The 16,501-nt window shown below is 50.9% G+C and overlaps 6 protein-coding genes across 6 annotated transcripts; 3 read left to right on the plus strand and 3 right to left on the minus strand.

The window, feature by feature from the left end:
* Window positions 1–1,071: 1,071 nt before the first annotated feature.
* Window positions 1,072–2,846, plus strand: EJ05DRAFT_500358 (CenpB-DNA-bind-domain-containing protein; the record flags this gene model as incomplete). Its single annotated transcript, XM_033746984.1, has 3 exons — window positions 1,072–1,519; window positions 1,571–1,592; window positions 1,646–2,846. 3 exons carry the CDS (start codon window positions 1,072–1,074, stop codon window positions 2,844–2,846), a joined length of 1,671 nt encoding a protein of 556 aa, XP_033600279.1.
* Window positions 2,847–5,787: 2,941 nt separating this feature from the next.
* EJ05DRAFT_368053 (uncharacterized protein) lies at window positions 5,788–6,312 on the plus strand. Its single transcript, XM_033741122.1, has one exon. The coding sequence runs from the start codon at window positions 5,924–5,926 to the stop codon at window positions 6,188–6,190; it is 267 nt and encodes an 88-aa protein (XP_033600280.1). The 5' UTR covers window positions 5,788–5,923; the 3' UTR covers window positions 6,191–6,312.
* Window positions 6,313–7,767: 1,455 nt separating this feature from the next.
* On the minus strand, window positions 7,768–10,792 carry EJ05DRAFT_492916 (uncharacterized protein; the record flags this gene model as incomplete). Its single annotated transcript, XM_033746073.1, has 3 exons — window positions 7,768–8,170; window positions 9,465–10,311; window positions 10,372–10,792. The coding sequence occupies 3 exons, from the start codon at window positions 10,790–10,792 to the stop codon at window positions 7,768–7,770; spliced, it is 1,671 nt and encodes a 556-aa protein (XP_033600281.1).
* A 439-nt stretch (window positions 10,793–11,231) lies between these two features.
* On the plus strand, window positions 11,232–11,813 carry EJ05DRAFT_510714 (uncharacterized protein; the record flags this gene model as incomplete). Its single annotated transcript, XM_033748197.1, has 3 exons — window positions 11,232–11,271; window positions 11,323–11,425; window positions 11,501–11,813. The coding sequence occupies 3 exons, from the start codon at window positions 11,232–11,234 to the stop codon at window positions 11,811–11,813; spliced, it is 456 nt and encodes a 151-aa protein (XP_033600282.1).
* Window positions 11,814–12,210: 397 nt separating this feature from the next.
* On the minus strand, window positions 12,211–13,138 carry EJ05DRAFT_476146 (cyclophilin A). Its single transcript, XM_033743962.1, has 3 exons — window positions 13,006–13,138; window positions 12,669–12,934; window positions 12,211–12,561 (listed from the first exon to the last, which is right to left on the minus strand). The coding sequence occupies exons 1-3, from the start codon at window positions 13,099–13,101 to the stop codon at window positions 12,426–12,428; spliced, it is 498 nt and encodes a 165-aa protein (XP_033600283.1). The 5' UTR covers window positions 13,102–13,138; the 3' UTR covers window positions 12,211–12,425.
* Window positions 13,139–14,114: 976 nt separating this feature from the next.
* Window positions 14,115–16,457, minus strand: EJ05DRAFT_485918 (nucleotide-diphospho-sugar transferase; the record flags this gene model as incomplete). Its single annotated transcript, XM_033745490.1, has 6 exons — window positions 14,115–15,156; window positions 15,216–15,484; window positions 15,534–16,121; window positions 16,170–16,276; window positions 16,343–16,370; window positions 16,425–16,457. The coding sequence occupies 6 exons, from the start codon at window positions 16,455–16,457 to the stop codon at window positions 14,115–14,117; spliced, it is 2,067 nt and encodes a 688-aa protein (XP_033600284.1).
* Between the last annotated feature and the right edge of the window lie 44 nt (window positions 16,458–16,501).

Below are 16,501 nucleotides of genomic sequence, written 5' to 3' on the forward strand. Positions count from 1 at the left end.
AGTACCAATACCAATACCAATACCAACGCCTCCTCCACGATAGGCCAGTAATACCAGTATTCCAAGACGACTGCTGCTTTGTGCACGCCTTTGGGCGCCTTCGACGCCTTTCCCGTCCTTTGCCCCCTTCGAGGCTCTCAATTCAACCTATCTACCTGTATACCTTACCTGCCTACTGACCCTCCTCCCGACTCCTTACCTCTACTACACTATACACTACACTATCCTCTCCCTCCCCTCCTCCCCTCACGTCCGTCCAGGTAGCTCGACGCTGGTGCATCATCCCAGCCCGACTTACCGGCAACACTAGCGATACGGCAGGGATCTGTCGAGTCTGTCTGCCCCATCCGTGCCAGTGATTGTCCCTTGTTCAGTCGGTGCTCGTACTTTCATGATATACCGACTGTTTCTGCTCGACTGCTGATGCTTTTTCGCCGCTCTTTTCTCTCGTTGGTCCCATCAAGCTGGATTCATGCCTCAGTGCTCGGCTCGTATGGCTTGGATCTGACGTGCTGTTCAATCCATCTGCCCTGACCACAAACAAAAACAGGGGCTCGTCGCCGCTCAGCCTGCATCTCGCATTTCTCCTGCATCCACTGCAGTCCAGTCCCGCAAATCGCTTCTACACCCGCACCGCACCGCTCCGTACCTAGGTTACCGCCAACATATACCTAATTATCTCCATCTTTATACCTGCCATCTCTTGGATCTCTTTGCTGCTCCTGCTGTCTTCCCTGCCACTTTGATACGGCCTTGTTGTCACTCGTCTTTTATCAGCCTCTGTTTGTTGCACCGACTTCTGTGCCTTGCTCGTGGGGGTTCGCGCATTCCTGTCGGCAGTGGTACCCGCTCGTGTCGCTTCGCCAGGAACCACCACCACCACTACTCCTCCTCATGCATGCATGCACGCGGTTGTCTCTGAGACGACTATAGACTGCCTGTTCACCTTACCCCGAGTCTGGCGCGCAAGGCTGACGTTCCGCACTTGAACTCGACGTGTTTGCCATCTCCATCTTTTGAAGCGGTTGCTCTCCGCACCGCCTTGTGCATCATTCCTACTGGTACCAAGATATGAGTCAAATGGGCATGGCTCACGACGAGCACCATCCGCAGCATTATCACGATGGCACTGGACAATGGATGGACGGACCACATTCCTATCATGGCACACCGCAGCATCAGTCACCAGTACATGAGTTTAATGGCTTTACATTCAACCCCATTCCCATGGAACCCATATATCCACAACACCAGTACCCACCCCGAACGATGCATCAACAGCTACAGCCCCTGATAACACCTCAATGGCCAAGTATGTTAACCAGCCAGTCCAGCTATGTGCAACCCATATATCCAACGGCGCCTGGTCCGGCGCCACCAGCGTCGACTCCGGTATCTGCCTCCTCCACTCGTTCAGGGACGTCATCAACACCACGGAAGACCTTGACTGATCTTGATCGGCGCCGAATGTGTCAATACCACGAAGACCATCCCACTGTAAAGCAAACCGAGATCGGAGGTACGATGCATGCGCTATAGCGAAAATAGACAGAGCTAATATATGTTGCAGCAATGTTCGGCGTCGAACGAAGGTACTGTAACAATAAGCTATCATTTCGCAGTCCCCAGCTGATCCCTGATATAGCACTGTATCAAAGGTTTTACGGCAGAAGGAAAAGTACCTCTATCAAGGAGAGGACGGTAGCAGGTCTCCAATCAAACGAGCGAAAGGCAAATTTCCAGATATCGAAAGAGCATTGTCCAACTGGGCTCGCAACCACCAGAAACAGGGACTACCATTGACGGACGCAGCTATCCGCGAGAAGGCTCGTTTCTTTGCGCAGACGGTCGGTAACAACGAAAGTTCGCTCAAGGCCAACAGTACCAGCTGGTTAGAGAAATTCAAGCAGAAGAACAACTTGGGATCCAAGTCAAGAAAGAATTCTTTGGCTGAAGAATCTGAGGGCGGCTCCAACCCTGGTTCGTCGGCCCAAACACCCAATGGCATATCACCCACATCTCCAAACGGAGCTCCTTCGCCCTCGCCTGTGACTCTTGCTTCAGCAAAGCTTGAGGAGGTCACGAAACCGACAAGCCCCGAAAGTTATGTAGATTTCCACAAACCTTTCCACTCACAAAGTAATACGTCTCTCTCGAGTGTCTTCACTGACACAACCACCTCGACCTATTCTGCTGGTCCCACCAGTCCAACCTCACCATTTTTCACCCCTGATTCTGCTTGCGCCCAAGGTCACAGCCCGTTCCTTGCTTCACAGCCACAACAGCGGACCGCTTCTGGTAGTGCGCCTTCTGGAAACAACGGCTATCATAGACCACGCAGCCAAACCTTCCCTATGCTTGGGGTTGAAGGGTATGCCTCACCATCAACATCTTCAGAAGCACTCACGCCTAAGTATTTGAGCAGTACTACACTCGATTCACCCATCTCCGAACGCCCCCAACAGGGTTTTGCTACCGGTACGGAAGACGCTATTCAGCATTCGCATGCGCTTAGCAGGACTCCAAGTGGGTCTATGCAGCCACCACCACTGCCTAATCCGACAGTCACCATACCACAAACCCAGGCCGGTGCACAGCAGCATACTCCAATTAGTCCGAGAAGCATCTCACCTTCATCACCGTCACAGGAGGATGCACAGCGCGCCCTCGAGCTTGTCATGAAGTTTTTCCAGCAACAGCCGAACATGCTCGTCGAACCACAGGAGTACCTGACCATCGGGAAGCTTATGGAAAAGTTGAAGCTGCAGAGGACGCCCACTGGAGAAAATCTCCCAGGGGGATTACATCCCATCCACGAAAACATCGGGACAGGAGACGGCATGTGAGCTGCGAAAGCTCTAGACACCTTTTTTAATCATTGTTGTTTTGATTGGCATTGCGTCTTGTGCGGCGTTTATGGGGTTCAGACTAGCCTTCCTTCATGACAGGAGGGATTTGGGGACGTCTGACCCCGAAGGGCTTGCTGCATTTCCACTCCGGTTTCCTTACATCCCTCTATATACCCTTCACATGCGAAGATTCGCATCCTGTTATATTATTTTCTATACCCACCACCTCTATGGATTCTAGACGCGAAGAGCCCCCCAAAGTAAGACTGGATGTCCAACCTGCTCACGCGGGGATTCATTTCGCACCCTTTTTTTGAGCTGGGCGATTTCTATGCTTTTCTCTTACTATGGATTTTCCCCTCGAACTTGGTCTGCACCCTGCAGTAGTCTCTTAGCATTTTCGGGTCTGTTCGGTATGCGACAACCACCATCCCAGTGCACTGCGAGCACAAAGACACAAAGACACACGACTACAGTGGTGTCGTGTCGATGTTATTGGTTATATCCAAACATAACATTTCGTCAATGAACTTGTCGCTCTTTGACGAACATGACATGGACGTTCACATGTGCATCGTGCCTCAGGTAATCTATCATTCTATCGAAATAAAATTGGGAGCGCACAAGATCGCGACGTGGTGTTGAATGAGGTAATTTGGAATTGACGACGGACGGAGATCGTAGATGCAAGGTCTGCCTTGCACCTGAGCAACGCCATCTTGTACTATGTCCGCATTGCATTGCATTGCCAGCCTTTCCTTGCTTCTTCAAACCCGTGCCGCACAACCAGCCTGGCGAGCCTAGATCCAGCTCATAACTCACTCAGCCTCATGCTATTCGAGCTACACCCATCATAATAGGTCATCAATCGTCACGGCTCAAATAATCCAAAACCCATCATGATTCTAAATTAAAAAAAAAAGACCCGCACCGTCATGCATGAAGTTGCTCGGTTCGTCTGGAGGTTCAGCAGCCCCGGCAGATACTGCTCTTCCAGCAGCGGAACCAGCCGAGAGGCGGGCGGCCGTTTGTATGCACAGCCCAGTTGTGCACGGCAAGCGCCAGGACCAACTGTCTGCGGCTGCGTGCATAAGCGCAGCAGGGGACCCATTTATGGATGAGCACTTGACAGTCGTGCCTGGCAGGGAGAGCAATACAGGCAGAAAGGTTGCAATACATTGTATTAGATGCAACGTGAAAAGTAGGAGAATTGCCTAGTCAGCAGTGTTGATGATAGTCATGACGATGTATGGAATATACAGTAATCTAGGGTGCCAGCATCATATTGCGGGAGAGGAGCCGAAGCTGCCCACCCGTAGCCGCCCGCCGCCCGCCCTTGTCCCCCCAAACTATATGCCGAACGTCTGAAGTATATGACGCTGGTGTTTCAGAACTAGTAACCATAAGCTATAGTGAATCATCATTAACTGTGTCCGAATGGACGTTTTGACGAATGATTTTGGCATGATGATTGATGAGATCGCGATTCCGACTCAGCACATGCCTTTGACATTTGCAGAGGCTTGCGCGCTCTTGATGCGGTAAGGTGTGGCTAGAATATGTTTATCGTTTCATGTTTGTGAGCGGTGATTGGGTCTCGTTGATGCTAGATAGAGGAAAGTGGTTTCGATAGTGCTAGTGCTCATTTTATAGACACATACGACATGCGCTGACGGAGGGGACTATGGTACTAGAGTAGTAGTAACTCATGGCAAGACTTGCGCTTCCCAACAAAATCTATTGACGAATAATAGAATCAGCAGACCTATATGGCGTTGTAGGGTATGATGACAGTCATTCCTTGCACATCGTTCGTGTTGGAATCAAACCACATCAGTCTCTCTCCTCAAGGATACACTTGCATAGGGCTGAGGACTGGCCGGCTGCCTTGCAAGGCGTGCGTGCATAAGACAAATTGCCTCGCCGCCCCCACAGGATCTCGAACACATGTTTCCCTCTCCTTGTCCGTATCCGCTTGCCCGCAAGCACATGCCGCTCTCTATAGGCATGCAGACGACATGTCAGTCCTGAAGAAAAAAGCAAACATTACTGCTTCCTAGCTCGGTCCATGACTCTTTGCGCCACCACCTGGCGATCGAATCGCTCCCACGTCTCCTCGTCCTTGTCCTTCGCCTACTACTTCTACCAATTGCCAATCTGTCGTGAGACATGCGCGTTGTTGTTAAAATTCCGTGAACATCTACTCAGCTAAGGTAGCAAAGCGGGTTGTCCCGTGTCTTTGCCATTACCGGGTATACTGAGGAGAAGTGAACGACCCATGCCGCTTATGGGTAATGGCGCCATGCAGCGAGAGCATCCTTTCGGATCCAGGGACTAATTAGCCTCTGACATAATACGACCGATGAATCCTTTAGAAAAAGAGCTAAGCAAAGCACACGGGCAGATCAGGAGTATTTGGAAGAGGCCATGTCGAGACATCGCCGACGACGACGCCGACGACGACGCCAGAGGGACGGAAATGGACGGCGTTTGGGCTGCTGCAACGTTGCAAACTTGTAAACACACACACTGATTTTTTTTAAAAAAAAATTTGGCTACAAAGTTTATTGAATGTATTGTCCAGGGGTTCAGATGAGGGGTCAACCATGGTTCGGAACTTTTTACTCTTATATTGTCTTTTTGACTTTTAACTTTTGAATTTTTGACTTGCAGAATTGACAGAGTCGAGTCTGGTTTGACAGGGTCCCAGTGGGCCTGTGGGAGGGTGCGGAGGGATGCCCGCTGGTTTTGCAGGTTGTTAGATATATGTCAAGGGTGCGGGAAGGCTAGGGTAAGTTTGTCTGATGGAATTTGCTATTTGCTAAGGTTCAGGATCATCCATGGGAGGGCTGGGTGAGTAGCCAGAGCGGAACGATCTCCATCACTATTGTTATGCGAACGGCACTGCGCCTTGTAAGGCAAAGAATAGCTTCTAGGGAGGGGGCTGCGGACTATGCGGAAGAAATTCATCTTCTCGCTGTTGTAGTGGTTTTTTTTCCCCCTAAACTAATTGCTTGTTCCATTCTCGTCAAGACAATAATGTGGAGCTGCTTCACGCATTGTCCGTTTTCGAAATGATAAACACCACGGCACGGCTCGACGCGCCATGTTTAACAATTACCGGATTGCTACTTGCCGTAGTAACCCAAACCGTCGGCGTGCGTAGAGGAAGCCATCCACACCATCCACAACACGCAACGCCGTCTCAAAGCAGTATCATCCAGATAGACGGGCGACGCCACTTCAGCCTTGATCGTCACAGATGTTCTGGAAGCTTGGTCTTTGAGACCGATATAGCAATGCACCCAGTTACATCCAAACGTCCGGCAACTTATATCTGACCATCCAGCTCCAACACGACGGCGTGGCTGCGGCACAGTATTCATGCTATACCCAACGAGCTTTGATCTTCATTTACGGCCTCATCATGCCCACAGCAAGCCATGACAACCACTCGAAAGCTCGACAGTCCATCTCCCACCACCAGCCTCTTACCGCTGATTGATATCATATGATGTTTCTAACGGCCGAAGGCAAACGCCCTCGTCTTGGTCCTCCTTTCTCGCGCGGCCAAACCGGGTCCACATGCCCTCTTGCACAGCAGCCACAAGTCCCAGCATCGGAGCAAAGCCTCGTTCCGTAAGCACTTTTTTACAACGGACAATACACCACCCAGATCTCCATCAGGTCTGTCTGGCTCCGAGTCGGCCCTTCCCAGTCGCCAAGAAAGCTCTGATCGGCCCTGACCCGTCCGCCCCGTGCTCAGGCTCATGCTCAGGCTTGCGCGCTCTTTTTCTTGAGGGGCAACCCAGCCGAGCCGTGCGGAGAGGCACGCAGCGGACCAAATTCAGTAGAGAAGGAACGCGCCGCGGACGCGGGTAGCTGAGACCCCCTCCCGCGCGTCCCGATGGATAGCTGGATTGCTACCCAGGTATCAGGCGCACTGTTAGCTAAGCAACCAGCCAGCCAACTAAGATTTTCCGTGTGGCGATCCAGAGCCGTGGAGTCTGGACGATACGGATGTTTTGCGGGACGGCTTGGGAAATGTTAGGCCGCGATGCATGTCTTTGAGGTATGTGCATGTCGTGGGGTGATGATATACTTGGGAGGACGAGGGGGGGAGGGTCGTATGGATGTAGGTCCATGACTCGTGGAGCAGGACTCGATACTCATGAAGTTTGTGGAAAGTGAAGGGTCCTTTGGATACAAACATACCTTCTGGCATGTGTTGTAGTGCTGGGATAAAGAGATGGAGAGAGGGAGTGGATACACGCCCTCAAGCATCGGCAATATGTCAAGCTACTACTGTCGGCCTGTCAGAGAGTGGGACATCCATCGTGCTCATGATCTCATGTATCGCATCGACAAGCCAAACCCACTCGTTTCAGATCAGATTCGGCATCGAATGTTAATTAAACTGCTTCAAGTCCCTCACGTTGAGAAGATGTCGGACATCTACGGATCCATTAGTTGTTCCTGTAGCGGGCATGTCATTTATTAATTCCAATTCGCGGTCTCGTTCCAGATTTTGGCGACCGAACAGGAGATGAAACTTCCAAGCCTGGATATCGTGTGCCCGGAGTGAGAAGGCCACAGTACACTACTAGGCTTTGCAGTCTACACCTTATGAATAATTACTGCAGGCTAGGAACAATTCGGAAGAGGAAATGAGGCGGAATTGCTGTTGCTGCTTGCTGTGCGGTAATACTTCCTTCATTGGGCTGCTGCGGTTGGCCCCTCACGACGTTAGTACCTGCAATATTCGGACAGAATGAATTATCTCATTCGTTGATGAAGGTATCTGGAATAGGATTTGCTAAAGCCTAAGGGGAAAGCCCCTGTAGCTGGCTGGTCAAGCCTCCACGGCGGTCGGCCTTTATGAATTCCGACTCAGATCCTCTAAGCATACGAGTTCCACTCAATTATTCGAGCTCATCTCTCCGAGCCGTTCTTCCATCAGGCTGACGATACCCTTGTCAGCTATCTCAGGCAGAAGCCTGACGATCACCAATTCGATCAGGCTGAACATGAGTGTTTTGTTACAGTACTTGTCTCCCAGAACATCCAGCAGATCCTCGACTTCAGCTTCTACTTGATCCAGACATGACGTAGCAAAGTAGACCTTGGTGACTTGCTGGGGTAGGACGTTAGCAACAGATCTGGCACAACGGCGCTTGATCTCTAAAATCTCCTCTTGACTTGGAGGTACCCGCGCCGGTGCCATTGCATTTCGAGGAAACAATGCCGCACGAACAGAACGTAACAGCGGGGGTATCAGCTGCGGATTCAGCAGGGAATTGTGGACGTAGTGCGAGAGTAACCTGCTCGGTCAAAAGACAATGGTTAGCAAACTTTGCAAGCCCGGGAATTTACTCTAGCGCCGAAGATCACCAGTAGATGATTTTCAGTAAAGCAGGCTAGCGCGAACAAGGTCTGTGCACTCTGTGGAAAGATGGACATGTTTTGCGGCGGAGGACATTGTAAACGACATCGATGCAGCGGGTACGAAGTGAGATGCCGCGGAACGTTGTGATAGCGTTGAATGCGTCATGGTTTCATTGCAAGCGATTGGCGCACTACTGGTACCATCCGGAAGGGCGTATGGAGTATATATTGTGTACCAGACAGCCAGGGTCGCGAGTGAGGAGAGGAGAGAGGCTCTTAACGGTAGGGGTTCGGCTCAAGCGTGCAGGGTCATGAGAATCGCACGGAATGATACGGGCGATGAGCGACCCAACCCAGACAATTTCAAAATTGCGAGGCGATTGACATCCTGGTTATTGACTGTCTCGCAGAGCCGAAGGGCCCTAGGAAAGAATTGGTGAAAAGATGATGATGCACGCGAGTACGACGATGCTAGAAACATTCCGTCGACAACAACTGGATGACAAGACGAGGGCAGCTGCAGCGGTCCGAGGTCGGAATAGTCCTTCGTGCCGCTTCATAGAGCCATCATGTGTAGCAGCATTGCGACGTCAGACGGTTGCGATGGTGGTGGGCGCAGAACGATTTGCGTTGGTGGGTATTATCTCGCTCGTGCGAAATGGCAGCGGATAGAGTATGTAGGGCGCTTGAGCAAAAGACGGCCAGTGACCCCCGCCGGCGGCGGTCGCATGGGGGGCCGCAGAAGCAGAGTTGGCGGCGGCGGCGGCGGTGGTTTTGGGGGGGATCCCCATCTCTAGGGAGCATTTCTCCTCCTCTCTCACGCTGCTTTTAGCGGACCTGGCGCAGGCAGTGACAGGGGCAAACAAGGGGTACCAAGGGCAGCCAAAGGGGGGGGAGGTGAGGGAGGAAATGCGAAATGCAGCGCGATAAGAGCGTGCAACCGGGCGGGCCGTGGCATAGGCTGGAGCCACCCCCCCAAAATGCAGACAACCCCCCTAAAAGTCAAGTGACCGAAATCGCATGCGGACTGAGCGGGGCTGGCTTGTCGGCGTCTCCTGGGGAGGGACCGGGGACGCTACGCCGCCGCAGGGTTTGGCATCGTGTCGAGCCAGCCTGTCAGCGTCCTGGATACACTTCTGCAATTGCAATTTGTCCGACACCAGCAAAACATGTCCAACCTGCGGATGATGCGAAATTGACATGCAACATGGAAAAAGGTCACGCACTCACCTGTCTAGCACTCCGCCCGTTTCACCCACCCTGCCTGGTCCCTCCAACGATGCCCAGTGGAGGAAAGACGTAAATCCCGAAAGCCAGGGCATGTGACTGTCAAGCTCGATGACGAGGGAGATGCAACTCCATGCCTTCATACTGACCACTGGTTGCTTGGAGTCTTGATGCATCAATGCAGCTGTATGTTCTTTGGGCCTTAGCCACTGTTGAGTAGTGTCCTCCACCGGGATCGGGACGCTCCACGCAGCCATAGATCGTGACGGCAAGGAAGATGACCTTGCAAGGATGACCATTGCTGCACGAATCGTATACCACGCTAGAAAAACGTACTGTAGAACAGCCCAGAATGAGCTCAATACCGAGCTAGCCGCATGATGGAATCCCCGCCGATGTCGAGATTTCTGAGAGCTTTTCGGGGAGTTTGTCGAATCTGGGTCAGGATGCCGATTCGAACGCTGTGCAACATTCGTCCCATATTGTTCTCCTTGCGCCGTACGCGGCTTGACAGTCTCGATAATTTTCGTAGTGGCTTCCCAGAGCAGCCAGGGCTCGCAGGCTTTCTCGCTGATACCGCCTCCTAGGATCATTTCAGAGAAGATTTCAGCTACTAATGCCCTTAAACAACCATTTTCTAGGTCCTCTGTGGGTAATAGAACGGCTAGAATGCCTTGGACGAGTAGCTGGCGCCAAGCTACTTCGTTCTCCTTTTGTTCCAGCGTGCTCGAAGAACTCATGTCGCCTGGCACAGGCGATAGTGCAGGGTGTGGATTGAGTGTATGATAGATCTGCTGCTTGCTTGAAGCTAACGCATTCGACATAGACGTTCTTGTGGCCACTCGATAGGCTTCGGAGATCATCAGCCTTACACTAACCTAGGAATGGTCTGAGAAGACTTGAGACAAACCATTGATATGACTCTGCAGCACGTCGGGGATCTCATCTAGAAGCAGGGCCTCTAGATCAACCTTTCTGACTCGCTGCTCGAGTGCTCTTGTGCAGTGTGCTATAGTCTGGAGCACTTCATCTGGAAACACATGGTCTGGAGTGATTTTGGAGTACCACGTGAATACAAACTCCTTGAAGATCACAGCGATGATAGCATATAGCTGGAGGTCGACGTCGTTCGAGCTCGTGAGAGGAGGCAGTAAGTCTTCGATCGGCTGAGGAGTACTTCCACCCTTCTCTCCGCCTGTGATCGTGTTGGCCAGGGCGTTGCGGGAACACAACGCCCGACGAATGAAGGATATCGTGGCCTTGTCCGAGATTGCTTCTTGTGCTTGTCGTTCCAGCTCCGCCTGGTATGCTTTGGAAATCGGCCGCTCCATACCAACAGATTTACTCGCGGGCTCCTCATCTACCGTGGTATGCTGTTCTGGTCTTATCGTTGTCGACGTTGCCATCACGTCTCTGTGGGCCAGGTACAGAGATCGCTATTTCGCTCTTGCATGGGCATAGATAGTAGTTTCACATCCCAAGCTCTTACAGTTATTGATGCTCCCTTTGAAAAATGAGCTGTATGCTAAGATGTGCGCAAAGCGTTGTGGCGTCCTCGTTGTCAGTATAGCTCAAGTCATTGTAATCGTGAACCGCGGAATAAGGTAGCCCCACACTCCGCGATGCTTGGCATGAAGACACTCATTGATGCCCCGTAAAGGATCGCAAAACTTCAACAATCGCCCTCCCGTCACTTCATAACCTCTGACCCATAGTAGATATCCTTAGCCTAAGTACATATAAATACCCGTACTACCTAACCCCGCATCCATGGCACCTGTGCCGCCTCCAAACCGCGATGAAGTCGAAAGTGAGTTGCAGAAGTGCGCCAACACAAAGCAACAGGCTCATACATAGGCAGGGACACTCAAGGCCATAATTCAAAACTTCTACAACCTTCTTGTCCAGAGTCTCGATTACCAAGAAGACAATAACACCGGCCGTGACGTCCTCAAGCAAGAATTGTAAACCTCACCCCCTCCTCCTCCCCCACCCAGCCCTTTACACATAGACCGATTGCTAACCTACTTCTACTACAGCGCAAAAATTCAATCCAATCTTCAAACCCTCTTCCGCACTGCCTCCACCATCGACATCCACATCCCCCCCCACATCGTCAAATTCGTCGAAGAAGGTCGCAACCCCGACATCCTGCAACGCCAATTCGTCGAGCAGGTGCAGAAATTCAATCAGAAGCTGAATGGACGCGCTCAAGCTTATGCCGACTTTCGAGATATACTAGCCAAAGATCTCCAAGATGCCTTTCCGGGCATGAGGGGAAATCTCGAGCACACGGTGCGGATGACGGGCGGGCGTGTGCCGTTAAAAGGAGTGATGGATGGGGTGAGATGAGTGGGCTCGGCATATACGTGATCTGATCCGAAATATGGGTAATGGCTTTAGCATAAAACGTTTAGGGTTGGATATGCTGACTGGGACAGTATGTGATGCGAGGAAAGCAAAGGGACACGGAGAAAGCAGTCGTCAAGATCGACGTGACAGCTTTGACTCTTATGTTACCCCCTTTAAGTCTTATCTTTACGAAGATATTGATAGAGAACGAAGTGTGAAGAAGAGCGCGTTGGTTGAAATAGGGGAACAGGAAAGTGAGTTTGCTCTGTTCCTTTATATGAACTACACCTAACATTGATAGCCTATTCGAGACGGGACTTCTCCCGGATATCTTCGTCACTTTTAAGCCACACAAATTCTTATAACCATGGAGCTGATCGAGGATGCCAAAGAATAATGAATGTAATAGTGAAATCACCACGAGTGTGGACCTCAATCGCACATTAAGATAGACACAATGGTGGCAAATGATGCAAATATAACAACGATGAAGTCTTAGACCCATATTGTCAATTTTTATGGATAATTTCGTGCTGTTGCTAGGCCTAGACTACTAGACGTTCACCCTTCACTTGTCGTAGGACAAAACGACCCGATATTCATGGTCGAGACTTACAACTGACCACAGTCGGAAATGACAATCTTCTGCTTTGTCTGGCCGCTCTTGCTGCCCTGTCCTTCAATAGCCTTGACTACGTCCATACCTTCAATGACCCTACCGAAGACGACGTGCTTGCCATCGAGCCAACTGTTCATCATGAGTCAGTCAGTGTCATGTGTACTATGGATTCTGCGCATTGCATAACATGTGGACTGAATGAAGGAGAAATCTGAACAGGCCAGGATGACACTCACCCAGTTGTCTCAGTGCAGATGAAGAACTGGCTGCCGTTGGTGTTTGGCCCAGCATTAGCCATACTCAGTATTCCAGGGCCGGTGTGTTTGCTTTTGAAGTTCTCATCGGCGAACTTCTCGCCATAGATGCTCTTGCCACCAGTGCCGTCTCCTCTGGTGAAGTCACCGCCCTGAAGCATGAATTGAGGAATGACACGATGGAAGGTCGAGCCCTTGTAACCAAATCCTTTCTCGCCAGTGCACAGAGCACGGAAATTCTCGGCAGTCTGTTGGTCCCTCAAAGTCAGCACACAATTCCAAGGGTCAATCAAGTAAGAATACAGGGGATATATCTTGCCTTTGGCACTACGTCGTTGTCCAGCTCCATCACGATACGCCCGAAGGGTGTACCACTGGCGCCAGTTACCTGGAAGAAGACCTGAGGCTTAGACATTTTGTTCACGTTGATGAGAGATGAATTGATGCGAAGATAGATTGTAGCGAAGTCGGGATGAAGGTTTTTAAGGTATTGTTGGGCGATGGAGGAAGGCACTCACTGCTCATTGGTCAGTGCAGGCGGGGTACCCCTCTAGAAATGGGCTGCGTCATTTGCATTCTTTTCAGCTGAGACCGGCGGCGACGGGAGCTCCAAACCCGACGCCGCTGAAACTTCGGGTGATGTAAATGAAGCCTAACACTTCAGCAGCGAATATGTTCAATCCAGAAAGCGTTGTAGCTTCAATCTTCAATGTCATATTCCCTTGGTACAAGATCCATCCTAAGATGCTCACGGAGATTATCATATTTGGACCTAAATACCACTTCAAATTAAGACTCGCTATTCATAACACATCAAGAACCTAGTCAGGTTGCATTGCACATTACAGGGACGCTGAATATGAGCCAATATTATGCTGTCTGCCAGATAAACCACCCGATGAAATAACATCGCAAACCATGCATCATAGTTCAAATGCTGAACGATTTCCCCTCAACACCTACGAAGCAGCAACTGACCAATACAAATAATCCCACAACCACAGGGAAGACAACGCTGTAGACAGAAGGCTAAATAGGTATTCGACGTCGCTAAGCAGTGCCTGGAAGCCAATGGGTTGAACGTTGCTTGAGTTCGACGGAGATCATATAGTAATCGCATCATGAATCGAAGGGAAGGCTTGGTACCATACCATGAGTCGAAGTGCGGAAGCCTTGGATAGCAGCTCCACAACGCCTACAAGTCAGTCACTTGTAGTCGGGGAGCACGGGCCGTCCGCCTCTTTCGTTATTTCTTCCGTGACAGCGAGATGCTCTGGCATTTCTCTAAGGGGTATAGGCTTGCCCGGCGGGGGACTTTTAAGGTGTTCGATTTCGACGAGCGATCCGCGGCGGAGATTATCTAGTTGCTCGTCCGGGTTCTTAAATATTTATCCAATCAGCGTTTTGTTCAATGTATGACGTGACGCGTCAAATCTGATGGGAATTGAGTCGTAGACTGGGTGCAAGCTTGGATACAGGACGCAAATGTTCGGGGAGGGTATAATAATGATAAGCAGGTGGAGGGTGCAAGCTGAGTGGTAGAAGCTGCGGTGATGTTGGCGGACTCGAGCCTTCTGATTCGAAGGCATCCTCATTCTGTGCAATGCCAGGTGCTTCCACTTCTTCAATCGCAACTGAAACTGGTTCAGTGGAAACATCAGGGGCGTGCTCAACTGTGGTCACACGAGACACAACGTTGGCAGAATCAAAGAGTGGTGGATTCGATGCGTTGAAGGAGGATTCATGAGATGTAAAACCGCACTGAGGACAAACAAACAGCTTTTCACGTACCCAGTCGGTCTGATCTGGCACTCCGTCTGCAGCTGGTAGTGCTCCAGTCTCATCTCTCTCTTCACCCCAGAATGTCGGTCTTCGTATGGGAGCCGGCGTGACTGGCAGACTCGGTCGCTCAATAGCTGTTGGGAAATCAGTTAAAATCAGGCTCTCTCTGCGCTGTGCGGTATCAAGCGGCGGTGATAATATCTGACCTTCGGTTGAAGGTATCTGGATCGCCATTGACTTGTTCTTCCTTGGAGACTGTTGTTCCATAACGGAGCGAATATAGTTCTCTATACCTGGCACCGCGTCCCAGGCATTCACAGATCGGTTGTTGAACGACTGCCACGTCTCTGTGGAAGATTTATGGGTTGTCGAAGAAGCCGATGGCACCGCGTCGACCTCAAGTTCAGATGTCATCGATAAAGACTGCCATGGCGTCGAATGAGGTGACGGTTGGTCGTCTGCAAATACACGAGTTGCCTTAGGCACTATACGATCTTTCTCCCACGGAAAAATGGGTTTAGGTCGTTCTTCTGCGGCTGGTTTTTCCTGCGGGACCTCATACCACATATCTTTAGGCGGTTCCGGATATGACTTGGGTGGTTGAAACAATTGCCTGCTGTCGTTGAAGGTATACTGCTGGACGGGGAAATCCATGGCCTCCGGCCTAGACTCGGCTGGCGGGGCGGATCTGGTGTCCATGTTGTGAGTGGGGTGTACACATATTAAACGTCATGCTGATTTACGAACCTGGTTGCATCCCATTCCATCTGTGGGGCTGAAAACTCGCGAGGCTTGGGTTCAGAACGCTCCTCCCGTAAGTCATCGGTTAGCACTTCTGCGTTGTCAGAAGGATTCGGCAGTGGCTCTTCTATAGAAGGTGGCGCATCACCCTCTGGCGATGCTTCATGGGGCGAGAGTACTACAGGTTCGGATTGGACGTTAGCCCGTTCCTTACTGGTGTCATCCGATTCGCTTTCTTTGGCCGTCGCTACAGTGTGTGAAGCCGGGGGCGCAATCTAAGATGGTCAGAAGATATACAAATCTGAACATAGGTTCCTAACTCACAGGGGGCTTCGAATGCCGGTCGTATACAGCCCACCAATGGCTCAAAAGCTCATTATATACTCCAGGTCCAGACGCTGACTGCCGCGCTTTCATCCAGGGCTTCTGCTTTCCGATGAAATGTACCATCTTGATGTCTCTCTTATAATGACGATAGGCCGGCTCCCACTGATATTGCGCGTTGGGAGTAGTATTGTACGTGAACGAGAGTCGCTGCCAGTCTCTATGCTCATAGTATTGGTTCAACAGGCCTTGATCTGCTCCGTCGAAGCTGTCGCCGGACGCTGCCATAGTCTGCAGCGCCCAATACTCGCCCATATCTGGTGTCAGGACCATGACCCCAGAGTTGAAAGCGTCTGGCCAGCCTACATCAGGGGCTGCGGCAAAGGGTGCGTCAATCTCGAATAATTCGTCTGGAGCCCTGAGCGCCACGATATCTGCATCCAGATAGACGATCTTTCTAAACTGAGTCTGCCGCCAGAGGTATATTTTTGTGAACGCAAAAGAAAGATCAGCGCGGTCCATAAGGTACAGGTTTTTGGGATTTGGGTTGCGAATGCGGTCGACCGTAATTAGATAATCGAATAGTTCCTAATAAAACAGTGAGTGTGGTACAATCGCCGCCCGTGGGAGACTGACCTTAAGCTCGGCAATCGTGGCTGCCGATAGTGTGTCCAACGTAATGAGCGCGGCCAGTTTCTTCTTGGTTCCAGCATCTCGTAACGAGTGGGCGAGCACCGCAGCCCCTGCGATATGTGATTAGTATTGTGGCGAGTCTCAATTATGCCTCTGAAGCTCTTTGCATGTGGTACCTTTGAGGTAGTTGTCGCTCATAACAAGCTGTGACGGATCAGCACATGCAAGCGTTTCGAAGGTCTTGAGCAAGTCACTTACCGTACAGTAAACATCCTCTCCCATTGTCGCCATTCTGGCAAGCGACTTAGTGTATAGACAAGAATTGATAGATTCGA

Source organism: Pseudovirgaria hyperparasitica (assembly GCF_010093815.1).
Source record: "Pseudovirgaria hyperparasitica strain CBS 121739 unplaced genomic scaffold EJ05scaffold_8, whole genome shotgun sequence".
NCBI classification, from domain to species: Eukaryota; Fungi; Ascomycota; class Dothideomycetes; order Acrospermales; family Acrospermaceae; genus Pseudovirgaria; species Pseudovirgaria hyperparasitica.